The sequence below is a fragment of the Anas platyrhynchos genome, chromosome 25 (genome assembly GCF_047663525.1).
Source record: "Anas platyrhynchos isolate ZD024472 breed Pekin duck chromosome 25, IASCAAS_PekinDuck_T2T, whole genome shotgun sequence".
Lineage (NCBI taxonomy): Eukaryota > Metazoa > Chordata > Aves > Anseriformes > Anatidae > Anas > Anas platyrhynchos.
The window spans coordinates 7,797,721-7,815,178 of NC_092611.1; the positions used below are offsets into that span (position 1 = coordinate 7,797,721).

A 17,458-nucleotide genomic window follows, 5' to 3' on the forward strand; every position below is an offset into this window, starting at 1 on the left:
AAGGGCTAAAAAGCTGAAAGCGTACCATTTCCTCATGGAAATCAGTAAGAACTGAAATGATTGCCTCTCTACTTGCTGAAGTAGATGAGTGATTCTGTAAATGCCCAAGTGCCCCATTCACTGGGCCAGTCAGCATGTTACGTGGTCAACAAGTGCTGATGCTTGCCAGTCTATGTATAAACACTTGAAAAGTTTGGGCTTGATCTCCCTTGTACTGAGCCATTTCTGATTCCGGTCAGACTGGAAACCGCATAGAAATATTCTTACTTGCTCTGTGTGTCCAGCTGTAGCTGTACTGAGAGGGGTAAACATAAAAACGTGTGTTCTCTGTGGCGTCTCAGCTACTGTGAAGAAATCCCTGTGGAAGAGAATGAAGTCAATGACAGCTCCTCAAAGAGCAGCATGGAGGCCAAGCCAGAAGCTAGCCCTCAGCTGCCAAAGAAATCTGTCACTGCCAGCACGTTGACATCTACAGGAAGCAGTGAAGCACCAGCCTCGGTAAGTGTCCTTCCTCCACTGCAGTGGCATCTGGAATTCTTCTCACAGGGATTTCGCTGGCAGGGCTTGAATGTACAAGGTGACTGCCCTACAGCTCCTCTTCCATGGCAGCTGACCACAGTCCTCATGTTAGTAATGTCTGAGGGCATGGCATTTGTCAAAGGAAAAGTAAGTAAAACATGCCTGACCTAAAAGTCAGTGCACTAGGATTCTCAGCAGCAAGGGTATTTTCCCATGTGCAGTTTTAGATTAAAAGAAGTGGAGCACTGAAGATAAAGGGGTTATAATTCCTCCTCTGGCTCCAGTCATTCCCTAGGAAGCAGTGTGCACCTTCATGGTACTGTGGCAGAGCAGACCTTGTTGAAATATAACTTGAACTCAGATTTTCCTAGCTGTTTGGAAAAATCTGTTTGGAATTTTAAAAAGCTGTTTGGAAATTTAAAAAAGCTGTTTGGAAAACCAACCTAGTGTTTGGTTTTGTACAGTGTTTTTGTCTGGGACAAAACCTTTATTGTTTGTGTGCTTGTCTGAACAAACAAAAAGCCTTGCCTATGTCCCAAGCTTGAATTCTGTATATATACATTTTTGAGAGGAAGTGGTCTAATGTGTCCATATGTTTTCCAAATACTGTATGGTAAGCTTCCACCTCTCCATTATTTAATTTCCAGTCATGTTGATGCCAGATGTTCAAAGGTATGAAAATTGGCCCACGGATGGAAATAGTTTTCAGAAATAACCACCAGTTTCTAGGTGCTGGTCTTGCCCTCATTATGTTCTGTCCTTGCTGCAGTTTGATGGGGTGCTACCAGAAGAGGAGGAGGCAGTAGCAGAGAGTCCTGTGGAAAAAGACCTCGGCATTGCAAATATCATGGGAGAAAAGATAGAGATCATTGCTCCCGTGAACTCCCCTTCCCTGGACTTCAATGACAATGAAGACATTCCCACGGAGCTCAGCGACTCTTCTGAGACCCATGATGAAGGTATGCAGGGAGGAACCCCTTCCATTGGTGTCGTGTTTTGCCCTGTCTGTTTCAGTGAGGGTCTGGGGCAGCAAATACTGAATTCTTTTTCTGGACCTTAAGAGTTCAGAAGATGCAAAGAATTCTTGGCCTGGGCTGCAGAAAGTGAATTTGTGGGATATTTGGAAGGCTGTCCCTAAAGTAATGTCATGTATTAATTACCCCACCTGATGTTCCAGCTATTGGGCTGGGATCAGTGGTGGGAAAGGGATAGAAGCACTTCCTTTGGGATCCTCTTCACAAAGTAAAATTCTGTCCAGTACTGTCCTGGACTGTAAAAGAACAGTCTGGGAGGTTGGCACAGAGAATCATGCCTGGGGCTTGTGGGCCTGTTTCCCCACAGGTGAAGTCCAGGCCTTTTACGAGGATTTGAATGGCCGTCAGTACGTGAACGAAGTGTTCAACTTCAGCGTGGACAAACTGTACGACTTGCTTTTCACGGACTCTCAGTTCCAGAGAGACTTCATGGAACAGCGTCGGTTCTCTGGTAAGCTGCTGGTGGCAAAGCCCAGTCCCTGACGGAGGCTGTGTTCCCTGCAGGGCACAGAGCAGGGCTCAGCTCCTAGTTCTTGACTACATGCCTTGGAGGTGTGACTTTGGATGACGATAGAGGGATTGGGTAATGTTGTGAGGTCTTGGGACCACACCTACCTGTACTGACAGTAATCAACACCAGGTAGAACCACCCTTGTTTGGCTATCGGGGTGTATTTTATAAGAGTCCCATGTAAGTTTGTGGAAGAATCAGATTCTCTATTTTTTTCTTAACATCAGCTAAGGCCTGATCTTGTGTTCAAGGCCTAACATTCTGTAGGAAAAGCTCTTTTAGCTCTACTCCAGACACTGGCAAAGGCTGTGTAGTTGATGATGCAAAGAGTGTTCCTGGGCATCCTGCAGTCCTCCTTTCCCTGTAACTGCAGGTTTGCAAAAGGAGCAATGGCCTCAGCCTCCATCCCTTTCCATACACTGAGAGAGGGGAAAATTCTCCCCACATTTCTAATTCCTCAGGCACACCTCAGTCTGAAGCCATACTACAATGAGGCCCTCTACAGCTGCTCTGCTGCCAGCAAAAAACAGCCTCAGGCAGAGATACTCCCATCACATCTTGGCAGAGGATGCACCTCATCCCTGCAGTGACCATGTTTAGTACAGGAGACCTTTCCTTCACACTCAGTTGAACTCTAGCACTTGTGCAGCCAAGCTCTCTAGAGGGAAGGAAATACAATCCTCAGCTTGGTTATGCTTTTACTAGGGAACTGACCTGAGGTTGCTTTAAGTTACTTTGATGGAATATTGTTTTCTCCTCTCAGATATTATCTTTCATCCTTGGAAGAAGGAGGAAAATGGCAATCAGACCAGAGTGATCCTCTATACCATTACCCTCACCAACCCCTTGGCCCCCAAAACTGCCACTGTCACTGAGACGCAGGTATGTGGAAGGGCAGCAGGGGTATGCTTTGTAGGAACAGGTCTGTGGTTTGCTTTCTTGTCTTGAGCTTGCTGCTCTTCATGTTCTTCATGTCTTCATTTTTTTAAAGAAATGACAAATGTAGTCTTATGGTATTTAGACTCAGAGTAATTCAGTCCAGAAAGCGCCTCTGCTCAAAGCGGGCTCAGCTCTCATTTTAGATTGGGTTGCTCTCTGGCAAGCCACACTTTAGTTCAGTGAGAAGAGGTCCCACAGAATCGGTCCTCGTGTGACAGTGTAACTGTGTTATCTGAGACAAAAAACTGGGAACTAACTCCTTGAGCAGGCCTGCCCAGAAGGCCAGTTGTTTAAGGAGAAATTGCAGAGATGGGGCTTGGGCGTGGGCACGGTCTCCTGTTTGTGGTAGAGCTGTTTTTGTGCAGTGCTAGTGAAGGTGCCTAACTATCAAAGCCTTGTTCCAACCAGCCTAACAGTTGCCTTGCATGCTTTTTGATACAGACAATGTACAAAGCCAGCCAAGAAAGCGAGTGCTACGTCATAGATGCAGAGGTGCTAACTCACGATGTCCCCTACCACGATTATTTCTACACCATTAACCGCTACACGTTGACTCGTGTTGCCAGAAACAAAAGCCGACTCAGGTATGCTGCTGGTGGGATAAACAGCTTTATTGATGATCTGAAGTCACTTGGGGGTGGGAGTGCTTCTTTCTGGAGGGGTAGAAGGGGCTGGGGAGAACTAAGCCCCACTTCTCTGTTGCAGAAGTTACATTTGGGTCAGGGAGAAGAATTTTCTCTTGCCCCCTTCTTTGAAGCAGGGACAGCTGCCATACAAAACAAACTAAATGCACTAAGGCTCTGCCTCTGAGAAGCACTTTGGGGGACAAGCAGAGGAATGTGGTACCAGGGGAAACTGAGGTGTTTGTGTTTCACTCTGATAAGTAATCTAAATGTCTGCCTGCCCCGTGGCTGAAGGTTTTGGGAGTCCGAGTCCTCTTTAGGCCTTACTGCCACTGCCTTTGGAAGGACTTTTCATGCAGTGCTTCTCACCTAGAAACACGAAGGGCTAAAACCCTTCCAGAAATAAGTGTGAGCATAATTATTTTTTATATATACATTGACAAAGGATTGTGAATTGATGTAACCTCCTGGAAGGAAAATTGAGAGTGACTTTCCCCTTTCCACACAGGGTTTCCACAGAACTACGTTACAGAAAACAGCCGTGGGGGCTGGTGAAATCCTTCATCGAGAAAAATTTCTGGAGCGGCCTAGAAGATTACTTCCGTCATTTGGGTAAGAGTGGCAAGGACTGGAGCTGCAGCCACGACAGGGGCACACTGTTGCGGGCCATCAGCTCCTCTCTGAGATGAGTGCAGGCAGTCCGGGGTCAAGGTTTGGCTGAAGGTGTAAGGGATCTGTAGTGTGTCCCCGGGCACAGCCACCGCAGACCCCACCAGGGTGGTTGGGCCAGCTGAACTCCATCCAGCAGCCGTGCCAGGGCTTTGTATCTTTGCAAGGCTGCTGCCATCTCTATTAAATGCTTTCTTTCCTCGCTGCCTCTGCAGAAAGTGAACTGACCAAAACCGAGAGCACATACCTGGCCGAGGTCCACCGACAATCCCCCAAAGAGAAAGTGAGCAAGCAATCAACCGTCCGCCGGCGGAAACGGGCCCATGCCCACCTACGGGTGCCACACTTGGAGGAGGTGCTGAGTCCCGTCACCACCCCCACGGACGAGGAGGTTGCTCACCGAATCAAGCATGTGGCAGGTGAGGGACTGCAGGGACCTCACACTTGGGGGTGGAGAGCTGGACACCTCCAGAGACAAACCGGAGCTGTGTTCGTGGAAGGTTAACGGGCAGAGGGGCCAGGGATTTGCAGAGCGATGGAAGCATGATGACTTTTTGAGTAAGATTGAGGGGTGGGTAGAAGAAAAATGTTGTCCTTCCCATCAGGCAGCATTTCATAGCCTGAACAAACCCATCTGTCTCATTAGGTTCCACTCAGACACGGCACATCCCTGAGGAGAGCCCCAGTGGCTTCCACCTGCAGAGTGTCTCCAAGCTGCTCCTCGTCATCAGTTTTGTGTAAGTAAATTTTTTTGCTCTGCCTTTACTTTGATCCTCTCATGTTTCTGATGTTCTTTGCTCTCCTGTACCGTTTTTTTCTTTTCTCTACTTCCTCTCTGGTCCCAAACTTTGCTCAGCACAGAGTAAAACAATGACAGGCAGAAAAGAATGAATTAAAATTTCCCCCAAATGTTCCATCAGCTGTTTGGTCTGGCTTGACCCCAGCTTTGTCCAGTGCTTAGCCAGTCACTGACCTGGCTCCATAGGTTTTTCCAGATCTATTTTTTTTTTAAAGTCTCGTCTTTCCTCAGTTTTGAGAGGCAAGTCAACAGTTAGATGAAATCTGACAAGCAGTAAGAGACTTTTTTTTATTTATTTTAGGGACTCATTTTATAGATTTTTATTAATTTTTCTATCTAAAGTGACATCTAAAAAGATGCTATCTGCAAAGTAAGGATAGAAACACATGAGACAAGAGAGACTGGCATGGTTCTACTAGTTCGGCAGCAGAAACTGTGCTTTAGTTTGTGTCCTTTCTCTGCCACCACCTTTCCCAGCTGCTAGCCGTGGACTTGCTGGATGTGTGTCCAGAGTGAGCCGGGCATGGGGCCCTTGTATAAATGCAGACAACCCAGCAGTGTTTTTGGTTTCACTGTGTCTCAGGCTGCCAGTAACTTTCATGGGTTAGTGCTGCTGCTGACTGCAGAGGTTTACAGCAATGACCCAGAGCAGCTGGAGAAATGTGACAGGCCAAGTGACAGATGCTTTGGGTAGACAGCCTGGTGCTCTCTTCTGTGGCTAGACAGGTGGGTAGCAAGGCACAAAAGCTTTATGATGCTCTCTCCTTACAGGCTACTAGCTTAGCTTACAGTGCTGAAGGAGCTCTCGGTAATGTTTTCAGAATATTTTTCTGGCTGGTTGCTATCCGCCTGCCTGAGCTGGGCTATAGAGGGGCCATTCTTCCAGCAGAATAGCTGCACTATTCAGAGACGGGCACGAGCATGTTATTTTTGAGCCTGTTCCCTGAGCCACCACTCGTGCTGGTAAAGAGAGTGGAAATGTGCATGCGTGGCGGTGGAGGAGGGAAGAGAGGAGCCTGACAGCATCTGGTGAACTCAGTGGCTGCCTTGCCTGTGGTGGTGTGCCCACCTTGGCATCAGGTGGGAGCGGGTAGGGCTGGGTGTGTGCAATGTGCATTTCCATGTTAGTGCCCTGCCATGGGCGCTTTGTACGTGTCCACAGGAGCCACACACAGCTCATCTTTTCCTGGGTGAATTTCACCATTAATTGCAAGCCCGGTTATTTCTTTCCCTCCGGCGTCTTTCCTCCCCGTTCCTTTCTTCCCTCCTCCCTGCCATTTATCTTCTGTACTGTCTATAAACCTCTGCTCAGCCCAGTTTCTCCCGTTCTCTGTCAGTTTGTTTCTAACCTGCAGCTACTCCGTCTTTTCTCTTCCCTGCTCCCATTAGGATCTGTTTCAGGTACTGTCTTCTTTTTTTTTTTTTTTTTAAACCTCTTTATTCTCCCATTTCCCCCCTTTCTCTGCATTCAGCACATCCACTCAGCCAGCCTGTCTCATCCATCTGTCATCCCTGTCTGTCTGTCCTTGCTCACACATCTCTCCCACATGGTGAAGTTTTGGGTTCTGATCACTTGGACCTTACACAAATTAAATTCCCACTCCCATTCAGCGTGGACCTGGGCTCCAGAAACCTCGTTAAAGCTCTGGATGTTTCCCCAGGTGTGACAGGCAGGCAATGGGGCAGCAGTGCTCCCAGTAAACTGTTTTTTCTCTTTATTTGCAGTCTGGTGTTGCTGGTCATTCTCAATATGATGCTGTTCTACAAACTCTGGATGTTGGAGTACACTACCCAGACGCTCACAGCATGGCAGGGCTTGCGGCTCCAGGAGAGGTACTGTCACACCAGCTTTGTCTTTTCCTCTTCTTGCATGTTCCCTACAGATGTTAGAGGCTTTCCCAGGACACCACAGCTCAGGGCTGTCTGGTAGATTGCTTTGCTGTTGTGTGTAACAGATGAAGTGGGTAGATAGCTGAAGATATGGGCCTGATCCAAAGTGCTGAACAATTACAGCAGAAGAGAGCGAGTTAAGGTAACCTCTGCTTCTTCCCAGGGTCCCACTTATCTGAGGACACAGGCTGTACAAAGAAATGTTTTGTAATCTTGGGCCAACCTCCCTTTCTCTGATGGCTCAACTCTAAACACTCAAAGCAGTGTTTAGAAAGAACCTCTTTGTACCCAGATAAGAATTTGGACTTGTGACATGATTAATTGTTGAAAGATTTTGAAAGGTGTGGGTCTAGCTATCAGCAAGTTGTTACAACATAGGAGGAAGAGAGAGCGCACTGGGAGGACAGAGTGCTCCATAACGACCTAAGCATTCCCTTAAGGTTTACTAGATGGTAAGCAGTGAAACGTCATTGCAGATTGACTTAGTTTCTCTAATAACTGATAGTGTGGAGCCTTGCCCAAGGCTTTTTGAACATCTCATTTCATTAGTGTCCGCTGGGTGTGTGCTGTTTGAGGTGAGGAGAGCTCCAGGCTGTAAGGCTGTATTTCCCATTTCCTTTTCCAGAAGGCACGCTGACTTGCCACAACCAGACTGCATATGTTGGGATCATTTTTTATTAGATAGACTCCCCCATCTGGTCTAGAGTTGAAGTGGACCTGCCAGTCAGCATTTCCCAGGGTGCCCTCCAGAGCACCTTTTGGTAGATGGCATTTTACAGTGGTGACCTGATGGCCTAGAGCTGTTTAATAATGACCAGCAATTTGGCGTTTTGAATTCCTTCTGGCAAGGTTAGGTGAATGCTTTTTCTGTACATAAATGCTAGGTGTCCTGCCTGATCAGCTTCTTTGCAGTCAGCAGTTGAAGCTGGGAACATCACAATCCACTTTGCTATGGTGTTTTGGTCTCTTTATGTCCCCTTTCTGGACATCCTTTTGTGTAGTTGCAGTGATTCCCTCTTCTGCTGACTTTGTCTTGACTTTAAACACAGTTAGCAAATGACTTTGTTTGTTACTTGTCTTATGTTACAGGCTTTCCACTTCTCATTAGGGAGGGTTTGCTCTTTAACTGGTAATAGCTGTGCAACTGTCCCACAGATCTAGTCAGTGATTTTTCCTGCTTTATCTCCCTTTGGCAGTCTTGGTATTTATTTGGACCACTACTGAATATGGTATGAAGTATAGCACTGACTTATATGCTGTTTGTAATGTGCATGTACTGTAATTATAGTGGTGGGTAGGGGTAGCCCTATTTCCCCTATTTCTGCACAGTTAACTTTGTTGTGTTGTAACTGCAATTGCTGTGGATTAGACCAAACCCACCTGCTGGGTTCAAGGTGGGGTGTGCTCAGAAGCATTCAATTCGAGGCTCTGAAGATAATGATCCTTAGGTGCTAATGAGATTGAGGAGTGGTACACTTAGGGGGACTACTCACTGCCCCAACCCACTCTGAATCTAAGTATGTGGCTTCTCCACTTAGACACAGAAAGCAACATTTATTAGTAGCAGAGTTATTTATTACAGTCTAGGATTACTGACCACTGAGAGTGGGTCCATTTTTTTTTACTTGTAATGCTTTTTAGTTGTCACACTTACCATGTCCTTGTTTAATCTCCAGGTCAGGAGCTGGCTGGGCAGGGCAGATGCAAGCCCTCAAGCCCTGGACAGGAGGATCCCCAGGCCTGGCTGCCCAGAGCTGCCACACAGGGCCACAGGCAGGTGACCGCAGCGTGCCTGGCAGGTAGGTAGAGCTTTGCTGGGACAAGGCAGGGATAAAACACTGTGGAGCAAAGCAAAGCCACACAAGGAGCGGAGGTGAGGCAGTTAGCACAGCACGTGGCAGGAAGGCACGGCAGAGGTGCCCCCATTCTGCCCGTTTGCCAAGATAAGAGAGGAACCAATGAGGCTGTTAACTTACAGTGTTTGGAGAAAGAAGGAACTTCAGGGAGCTCTCCCTTCCCCCTAGGAAGGCCCTGCTCTGCTTAGCCTCCAGGGTAGGAGACTTGAAAGTCTCCACTACAGTCTGTAGAGCTTAAGAGGCGTATACAGCAGGCAGTGGCTAAGAGAAGAAGGATCCAGCTATCTTAGGAAAAAGCAGAGCCCAGGAGGTAAGCAAAAGACAAAGCAGCGAAGATCCCTCTCTCTTACAGATAAGCAAAGCCCAAGAGATGAAAGCAGAAGACAAAGATTTAGCTGTCTTAGAAACTAGCACGGCCCAAGAAAAAGCAGTAAAGAGGGAGGTAGCTGCCTTAAAAGCTGGGGGCATACAAAAACAACCCTACCTCTTAGGCGAGAGAGGTGCCTCTGCAGCGCATTCCTGCCGTCTCCAAGTGCTGTGCTCTCTGCCTCAACTCTGCTCCTCGCATCACTTTGCTCCACAGAGCTTTATCCTCGCCTCGTCCCAGCTAAGCTCCACCTATGCACCAGGTGCACTGATGTCCTTCCTCTGGCCCTGAGCAGCCAGGCCTGGGGATCCTCCTGTCAGCAGCCTAACAGCTTGCATCTGCCCTGAGCCGCCTCCACTCAGCAGCCTCCAGCCCTGTTGTGGAGGATTAATTAGGCCTGCACTAGAGCACTTCTGCAAAAGGCACATCTTTGCTGTTAATTACCACAATTAAGGCAGGCTAATAGTGGTATCCGGTTTAGGAAAATAATAAGTGCATCTAGATGCTACCCCCGTAGGGTGGAAGGGTTAGACAGAGATTGATGCAAGCTGCAGCCCCCCTCCCCTGCCAGCCCACTTTGCTCCCCCTTGACCATGGTTTCCCCAGATTCACTCTTGCTCATGTTCTGCCTGACAGGTTACCCCAATCTCAGACAGAATGGGCCCAGTTACTAGAATCTCAGCAGAAGTATCATGACTCAGAGCTACAAAAATGGCGCGAGATCATCAAATCCTCCGTGATGCTTCTAGACCAGGTGAGACCACACGGCCCGTTGGTGCTGTGCGTGGAGGGTCACTGTGTCCTCCCAGCCACACAGCCACCCGCTCACAGTCCTTACCTGGATCCGCTGCAGCCTGTTAGGTGCATCTCCTCTACTCCTGTCTCCCTTTAGCTCCATCTCCTCATGCTGGGGTGGGCAGCAGATCCCAGGGGCTATTCACAGGATACCATGGATTCTCTCTCACCTCGCAGGGGGGTCCAGGCAAGTCAAGGAGAGAATTCTGGAGGGCCAAAACCTTTTATTAGACAACTCACCTTGTATCTAGGCTCTGACATTCCAGAGGGGTCTGTAAGACCTTGGCAATCCATTTGGAATACAAAATTTTTCCCCTCAACCCTGGGTTCATATGTAGCTCACATGGGTGAAGGGGACGCGTGTCTTCACAGCACAGAGCCAGCAGTTTTAGTATCCATTGCCTGAAGAGCCAGTTGTGTGCTGGGCAGCTTGAAACACTTAAAAGAAACAAGCTGCTGTCTCCTAGGTTGAGAGTCACTCACCCTGTACCTTCTTCTGCTCATCCCTTGTTGTCTCACTGGCTCCCATCTTCTCAGTCGCCACCGGTACCTCCCAGTCCCCTACAGCAGGTATTATGGTGTCAGTACTTTCTATGAATGAAGGAGGCACCTGGAGGCACTGATGGGGAAGGAAATCCCGAAGCTCTGTCACCTTCAGGGTAGCAGCACATTGGAGACGTTTCTTGTCTTGCAGATGAAGGATTCACTAATAAATCTCCAGAATGGCATCGGGTCCCGGGACTTCGGGTCAGATCCAGAAGAGAAACGGAAACGTTTCCACTAACAGGCAGGAATGCAGGAGGCCAGAGGACGGTGTGCAATATGTGTAAATAGGATATATAAATATATATATAAATATATATATATACAGAATATAAATATATATATTATATACAGATTTTAAGAGAAAAAAAAAAGCCTACGTATCGCGAGGAAGGACTGACCTCCAAACACTGGTTGAAATGGAGCGTCTCGGTGGTAGTGTGGGGTGTGCGTGTGTGTGCGTGTGGGAGGGCTGTGCTCTCCTGGCACTGAGGTGCGCTTAGGGATGCACCCTGTGTGCTACCCTGGGCTTTTGCACCACTCTTCTGTAATACTCCTGGCTGTCTGTTCGTCTGTCTGTCTGTTTTGTTTTTGTTGTTTCAAAGGGAAGCATCAGAGCGAATGCCCCTCCCCTCCCTGCGCATGAAGGTCCCTGACTGACTCTGTGTATCTACACGTATAAAGGGAACACTGTCAACTTCTTACCTTGCTGGCTTCAGGACAGAGAGGTTTTGGCAATCACCATCAATCCCTCACAAAACTACTCCGTGTTTGGAGAGGAGGCCTCCAGAGGAATTGCTCTAGGTCTGTGGAGAGCAGGTCTCACTGGCAATCAGCCTTATGGCTCTTGGAGCAGAAATGCAATTTGCTGTCGTGCTGGTCAGCCTGGTTCGGAGAGCAAAGCACAGAATGTAAATAAGCCTGAAAAGCTTTCTCCAAACACCTAGTTTGCCTCCTCCTGCTATTGATACTGCATTAATTGCCAAGGAGATGGTGGGAAGGGGGAGAATCTGCCCCCATGGTGCTCAGATGGAGGAGAGCCACGCTGCAGAAAGCACACTTCCATCTGTTTTGACAGTGTCCCCTTTACGTTTTCTGTGGTTCTCTGCTTTTTGTGTGCTTGGGCCCCTGCCATTAAGCCATCCCCTGTGCTGAAGATCTACATCGGTGCTGATAAGGGCTGTCTGTGTGACTTCTCACAACAGGGGGAGTGCCCCAACTTAAAAAACAAAATCAAAACGAGTATTTCTATGCGAGCCCTCCTTTCTGCCAAACCACGTGCTATTAGCACAGTGTGGAGTGGGAAAGCTAAGGGAACTTAGCAGAACCACTCCTGCCATCCTGCTTAGCAAGTTTACCTCTTGCTCCTAGTCTGAGAGACCACTTTGCTCATACCTCTTAGCCCTGACTTTTACTTCTAATCCATGTGGGAAAGCATTAGGTAGAAAAGAAAAATATCCTTTCCTTTAGCAATGACAACAAAAGAACACCTTTGCTTTGGATCCTTATGGGCAAGCTATAACAGCAAAGCCTTCATCAGTCCTCATAGAGGTTAGGAAGAGTCACAGGGACCAAAAAAGAAAAGAAAAAAGGGACTAAAAAGGGACTGTTAGGGGGTGCAGGACAGACTGGGGGATGTCCACACTGTAAGGCATCTGACTGGGCTGTCTCCTAAGCTGCACAGCAATGCATCTGTTCTCTAAGCAAGTCAGGTGGTAGAGCTGCATTAAAGACATTGTGTGTTTTTACTACTTGTGGGGGATAATTCCAGATTCCCTTTAGCAGCCAAATCAGAAAGAATGGCAGAGAGATTGTGATGTGCAGTGTAAAGAAGCCACTGTGAGTGGGTGGGATGCAGGGTGCTTGAGTGGCTGATTAATAAATGCTTTCTCATCTTACCTGGCTAGGTAGATTAGGTGGTATGGGAGACCCTGAGTCTTCATCATTACTCAACACCAGGATTTTTCCACCTTCTAAATGGCAGGAAGGACTCAGCCGCATATTCCCCACATGCAGATGGTGCGGTTCTAGCTCGTCCACTGTCTTTTGCTCTAATTGGCACTGAAAGAGCAGGGGACATAAGGGTGAGTAACTGGTTTATGTATCTTTGTACCAGAAACACTGATCCACACAGCTGGGGAAGAAAACGAGTCTAAGGAAAACCCTTACAAGCTCCCTCAGCCCAACCAGGGAAAGGTACCATTGGCAGAAGTAACCCACTGATTTCTCCCAGCCTGCCTAAGATTTTTCATGACCAAATTCTAAACACGTCCCACGGACGAAGACTCACAGTTGAAGGAGTGTGGATGAAGGCAGGTTACTGAATGCACATTTAAGGGTGTGAAAGGTACAACTGGCAAAAAAAAATGCCTCGGAAACTAGAGAATAACTTGTATTTATGTCTGTCTGTTTGATTTCATGCTGCTGACTACTGCGCTGCTCCCTGGCTTTTTCCAGGGAGGCTGCTGAAATGGCTACTGTACGATGAATCTGAGCTGCTAGTAACCTGAAAGGGTATCCTGCTGCTCTCATCTTGGGACCAAAGGGCCCCAGCTCCGTCCCCGCTGTTGACTTGCCACACTGGCTGAGTCCCATTTGTTACTCCCACAGTTGCTAAGCACAGAAAAATGCCTTGCTGCCCATCTTCCCCTTTTTCAAAAATTAATTTCAGAGAGAAGGAAAAAAGAGAAAGGAAGCCCTGTGCTTGCTGCGTTTCCTTGCCAGAAAATAGAAAGGCTGTATCTTGAGAGAGAAACCTGGAACGTGGGTCTTTGTAACCTGGCTGGCAAGCTTCTGTCTGTAGAAAGACAACCCAGCAGGAGACAGAACAACTCATGTGTCCGAGAGAGCTGGCTTCTTACCCATCTGGTGTTCTCTTGCTAGTTGTGGAGGCACGGAATCCCTTTGCTTATGTGTGTGTCCTTCTTCCTCTGCAGCATTTTTGCAAATGGTGGTCACATTGGGTTCTGGATGTTCCCACTGATTTGGCTTCCTTGGGCTTGGCCTTAGAGACAGAATTGCACAAACTCAGTTAAATTAATGTGAGGCTACACACAGGCAGATATAAAAATATTAAGCACTAATATTCATTCTGCCTGCACATTACTCTAAACTGTTTAACATGGTTGACAGCTCTAACACACAGTTGCATTAAATTCCTCAATCAAGACCATAAGGGTGTCAATAAAGAACTTAAGAGTGGTGGTCACCAAACATGCCCTTCAGAATGAGGAACGCTGCTGTTTGGGTTCTTAGGTTTCCTTTTCTCAAAACCCTAGTTATGTTGGATTTTTTTTTTTGTCACTTGGCAGCAAGTCTGGCTTGGAGGTGGGTAGTCTGGCTTTGTGAAGCAATCCTTTATTGCCACTTATCGAAGTAGTAGTGAAAGAGAAAACTAAGGTCTTTTCCATAAGGCAAAACCCACAGTGGCACAAAAGCAAGGGCTCACACAAAACCTCAGCATGTTCTCATTTAGATGCCATCTTGTAGAGAACTACGATAGGAATCACCTGCTACTGCAGATGAATTCCAATCAACAGATTAATTCCTTTTACAGCCCCAGGCAATTTTGCTGCAGTTCATTCATGATTGCATTTCCTAGGGAAATTAGCAAATGCTTTCTAGGAGCAAGGCTGAGCAACCTAACTGATGTTGCAGGAGGTGGTGCTTCTGCCTTACCTAAGCAGTCACAGCCAGGCTGCAGCTTGGCTTTCATTGATAGGGTTTTGCTTTTTCACTTGTTTACCTATGACAGAAATCCCACACGAATGGCAGTTTTATAGCACCTTGCAAACATTTCCCTGCCAGTTCCTCCAGCTGTCCTTTCTGACACTGGTAACCTGTCTGGTGACTGTAGCTAGGTTTTTATTCTCAGAATCTTGGCAAACAAGAAGTTTTCAAATAAGCATTTCCCAGCCAAAAGTGATATGTGCAAAGTAATGCCAACAGATAGTAGCCTAATTCGTGCCAAGAGGCTACTTATTGATTGGCAGGAGGGAGAAGACAGAAAGCCCTGACTTGCCTGTTTGTTTTTGCCACCTGTTTCTGTGGGAGAAGAATATACTTGGTAATCCTAGCTTGATACAAGTTCAATTCTAATAAACATATGCCTCCTAACGCTTACCTTGAAAGAGGTGTTTGGGTTATGGCATCTGGGATGAGCTCAAAGTCAATTTGTGTTGTGCTGTGTTGTGCAGCCATTTCTGTGCAGATCTGTAGGCCTGCGATATGCCCAAGCAGAGGGAAAGACACACTTTCATGCCTCACGGTTTCACTTCTACATGTCAAAAATGCTAACCAGAAGGGAGTGCATACATACAGGTTTTGGTGAATACAGTTTCTTTCTCACATGACTTTAATCCTTCTCCCTTTCCTGGTGGCTCTGCCTTCTCAGACCTGTATTTCCATCATCTTTCAGGGATGCAGACGCACTTAAATTGAGGAGACAGAGAGGGCAGCCTGCAGCTTTCATACCAGCCAGCACTAGGACAGAGTGGTACAGATAATCTCCAACCCTAAAGAGACCAGCACTGCTCACACAGAATGAGCTGCAAACTAGAGGTTAGTGGTGGAAATTCTGGGGGAGTGAATCACTCCTAGCTAGTTAGAGGATTTTCTCCTTACTTAGTGGAAAAACTTTTGGGCCCCTTCTTCCTCTGGGGTTCATTTCCAGAAACACAGCATGAAGTTAGTGTGAGTTAAGGTGTAGGAAAAAAACATCTGTGAATGCTCATTTCCAGGCATACACAGTCTCTAGCCTATTGCAATGATCTGGGAAGAGGCTCTGTCTCCAATAGGTAAAATTTCATTTGTGGCAAACACATTGAGTCCTACTCTGCCACCTGTGTGACACAACCTTGCTCCCGAAAGTACCTCTCCACAGAATGTCCATGCTTGCTTCCATGGGAGGTACGTACCCAACTAGCCATTTTCCAGCATATACCCAGGGCAGGACTCTATCCGTGTTTCTTTTTCCCAATCAGGATACAAGCAAACCACTTTCTAATTTAGAAGTGGCAATTTCTGGTTCCACAGCATGCTAAAGGTGAAGCAAACGGAGCATCAGCACTGGGTGCTTGCAGTACTGCTGGCTAGGGGAAGCAAGGACCTGACTCAAGGGAGGCACTCAGTCATGTTTCTCAAGGCCGAATTGTGTTGCCAGAACTGTTTTTTCCAAATTACGTGCACAACTCTGAAGAGCTCATTGCAGCAGGATCTCTGCTAGGCTTGCTGCCATTGAGAATCGTAGAATAGCCTAAGTTGGAAGGGACCCACGAGGATCACTGAGTCCAATTCCTGGCTCCACACAGGACCACCCAAACAGTGCAGTCGTGTAGACTCAGTCTTTTCAGTCTCAGCACTAGTTAAAACATCTAGCAGGGGCTTGCTTAAAAACAATACTCAAAACAGAGTCTCTTAAACCAAAGCATCTGAGGTAAGTGGCTCGCAAAACCTTTGTGTCAGTGTAGTTTTCAAGATGTGACCGTGCCGACCTTTAGGCCCGTTCCCTCTGCCTGGCATGCTCTGAGCTCTACGCTTTGCAGTCTCCATAGCACGAGTCTCTTTGTGCCATAATACCTGTCTTTTTCTAGATGTGCACACTGGCCAAATAAGCTCCTCATGTCTTGATCAACTGCCGATTGAGATTATTCCCTGATCTAGCCAGACAGCATGGGCTTAACCCTTAGCATGGATACGTGGTGTGCCATGCCCTCTTCTCCCACACACATTTTGCAGTGCTTGCTATGGCTCTTCCCTCTCCCCACGTCCCTTTGCTGCCAGACAATCATTCCCTTTGTCATAGGTGGACTGACCTGGTGCTGTCCCTGCTTGCCTTTCCTTGATGCAGTCCGTACCGCTCTTCAAGTGAATGTGATTTTTTTTGTTTTGTTTTGTTTTTGTTTTTGTTTTTGTTTTTGTTTTTTTTCAGTAGGGAAAAGGACTTCCTTCTGCAGAAGGAATTATATTTGCACATGGCTCAGGGAGGTACCCTCTCTCGCCGTTTCTGTTACCTCACTCATTTAGGCCAATTCCATTGCTAACGTTAAATGGCCACTTTCCCCAACTGAAACTCCAAGAATAGTTAGGGAATAAAACAAACGTGCAGCTCAGGTTCTACAGCCACTTGGTCGTGTCACAGTCTCGGCTCAGACTGCCCCAGCAGCATTAGGATTTGTGGGAGCAGCTGTTACGAAACAGCAACTTCATCCAGCAAAGAGGTGGAGCCTGTGCCACACGGGTGTAGTTCCGATCTCCGCAAGCCCACCTCCCCTGAAATAGCACTTAGCAGAGCAGATACGGAAGCACTAACCTGGCTCTTGGCCTGCTGAGGTCGGAGTGGAGGGAGGAGCAGCAGAACCGTTGCAGCGTACATCCTTAACCACCCCGGACTGGCATCGTGTGGCTGCGGCACCTCTGGGACGTTGTCATTCCCACAGCAGTTCATCTCTCATCGCATGCTCCAGGGCTGGATAAAGCTGCTAAAGACCCTGGAGCGTGTTCTCCTCACCTGAGGCCCTGGATCCTGCAACCCCAGATGCTGTCGTAATTGCAAATTAACGAGGATGGCCTCATGTCAGCAAGGAAAGGGAACGGGTCATACAGTCACCCGCAGGTGCGTGCTTCCCTTTGGGATTTCACCACTGGAGCCCGGGAAGCAGAGGGCTGTTGGCCAAGGCCGGCGCAGCCTGTAGCACCACCGTGAACTTCAGGGTGGGGTGGGGGACGAACCGTGATTTTGTTTTAGGAGTTGTATAACTGTCAAACTTTGCGCTGTGCGCAAAATGCGATAAAACGATAATGAAACTTACCTGCTAGAACCTAGGAACTGTAAAGGCTATGCAGCCGAAACTTAATGTAAGTAGCTAGTACAATGGAAGTATAAATTAAAAAAAAAAAATCTATCAGACAAACAG

The 17,458-nt window shown here is 47.5% G+C and overlaps 1 protein-coding gene and 1 long non-coding RNA gene across 25 annotated transcripts in view; one reads left to right on the forward strand and one right to left on the reverse strand.

Moving 5' to 3' along the window:
- The window catches only part of GRAMD1B (GRAM domain containing 1B), a 156,109-nt gene extending 138,652 nt beyond the window's left edge, over positions 1-17,457 (forward strand). For 17 of the 23 annotated variants that reach the window (XM_072027759.1, XM_072027761.1, XM_072027763.1 and 14 more), the window contains 12 exons: positions 285-498; positions 1,289-1,478; positions 1,861-2,004; positions 2,827-2,945; positions 3,444-3,586; positions 4,134-4,237; positions 4,510-4,713; positions 4,941-5,031; positions 6,819-6,926; positions 8,660-8,782; positions 9,843-9,960; positions 10,696-17,457. In XM_072027759.1, the coding sequence (XP_071883860.1) occupies positions 285-498; positions 1,289-1,478; positions 1,861-2,004; positions 2,827-2,945; positions 3,444-3,586; positions 4,134-4,237; positions 4,510-4,713; positions 4,941-5,031; positions 6,819-6,926; positions 8,660-8,782; positions 9,843-9,960; positions 10,696-10,785 (1,648 nt within the window). In that variant the 3' untranslated portion in view covers positions 10,786-17,457. The remainder of the gene's footprint in view (positions 1-284; positions 499-1,288; positions 1,479-1,860; positions 2,005-2,826; positions 2,946-3,443; positions 3,587-4,133; positions 4,238-4,509; positions 4,714-4,940; positions 5,032-6,818; positions 6,927-8,659; positions 8,783-9,842; positions 9,961-10,695) is intronic. The other 6 variants (XM_072027758.1, XM_038167520.2, XM_072027775.1 and 3 more) reach the window with 2 other exon arrangements.
- Positions 9,435-13,544, reverse strand: LOC139999441 (uncharacterized). Of its 2 annotated transcripts, XR_011804956.1 has the most exons (5): positions 12,444-12,585; positions 11,250-11,429; positions 10,612-10,781; positions 10,045-10,207; positions 9,435-9,580 (listed from the first exon to the last, which is right to left on the reverse strand). It is a non-coding gene; the product is annotated as an uncharacterized lncRNA (long non-coding RNA). The 2 variants fall into 2 exon arrangements; XR_011804957.1 differs by lacking the exons at positions 9,435-9,580; positions 10,045-10,207 and adding an exon at positions 13,406-13,544 and having other exon boundaries at positions 10,372-10,781; positions 12,444-12,605.
- Position 17,458: the final 1 nt, after the last annotated feature.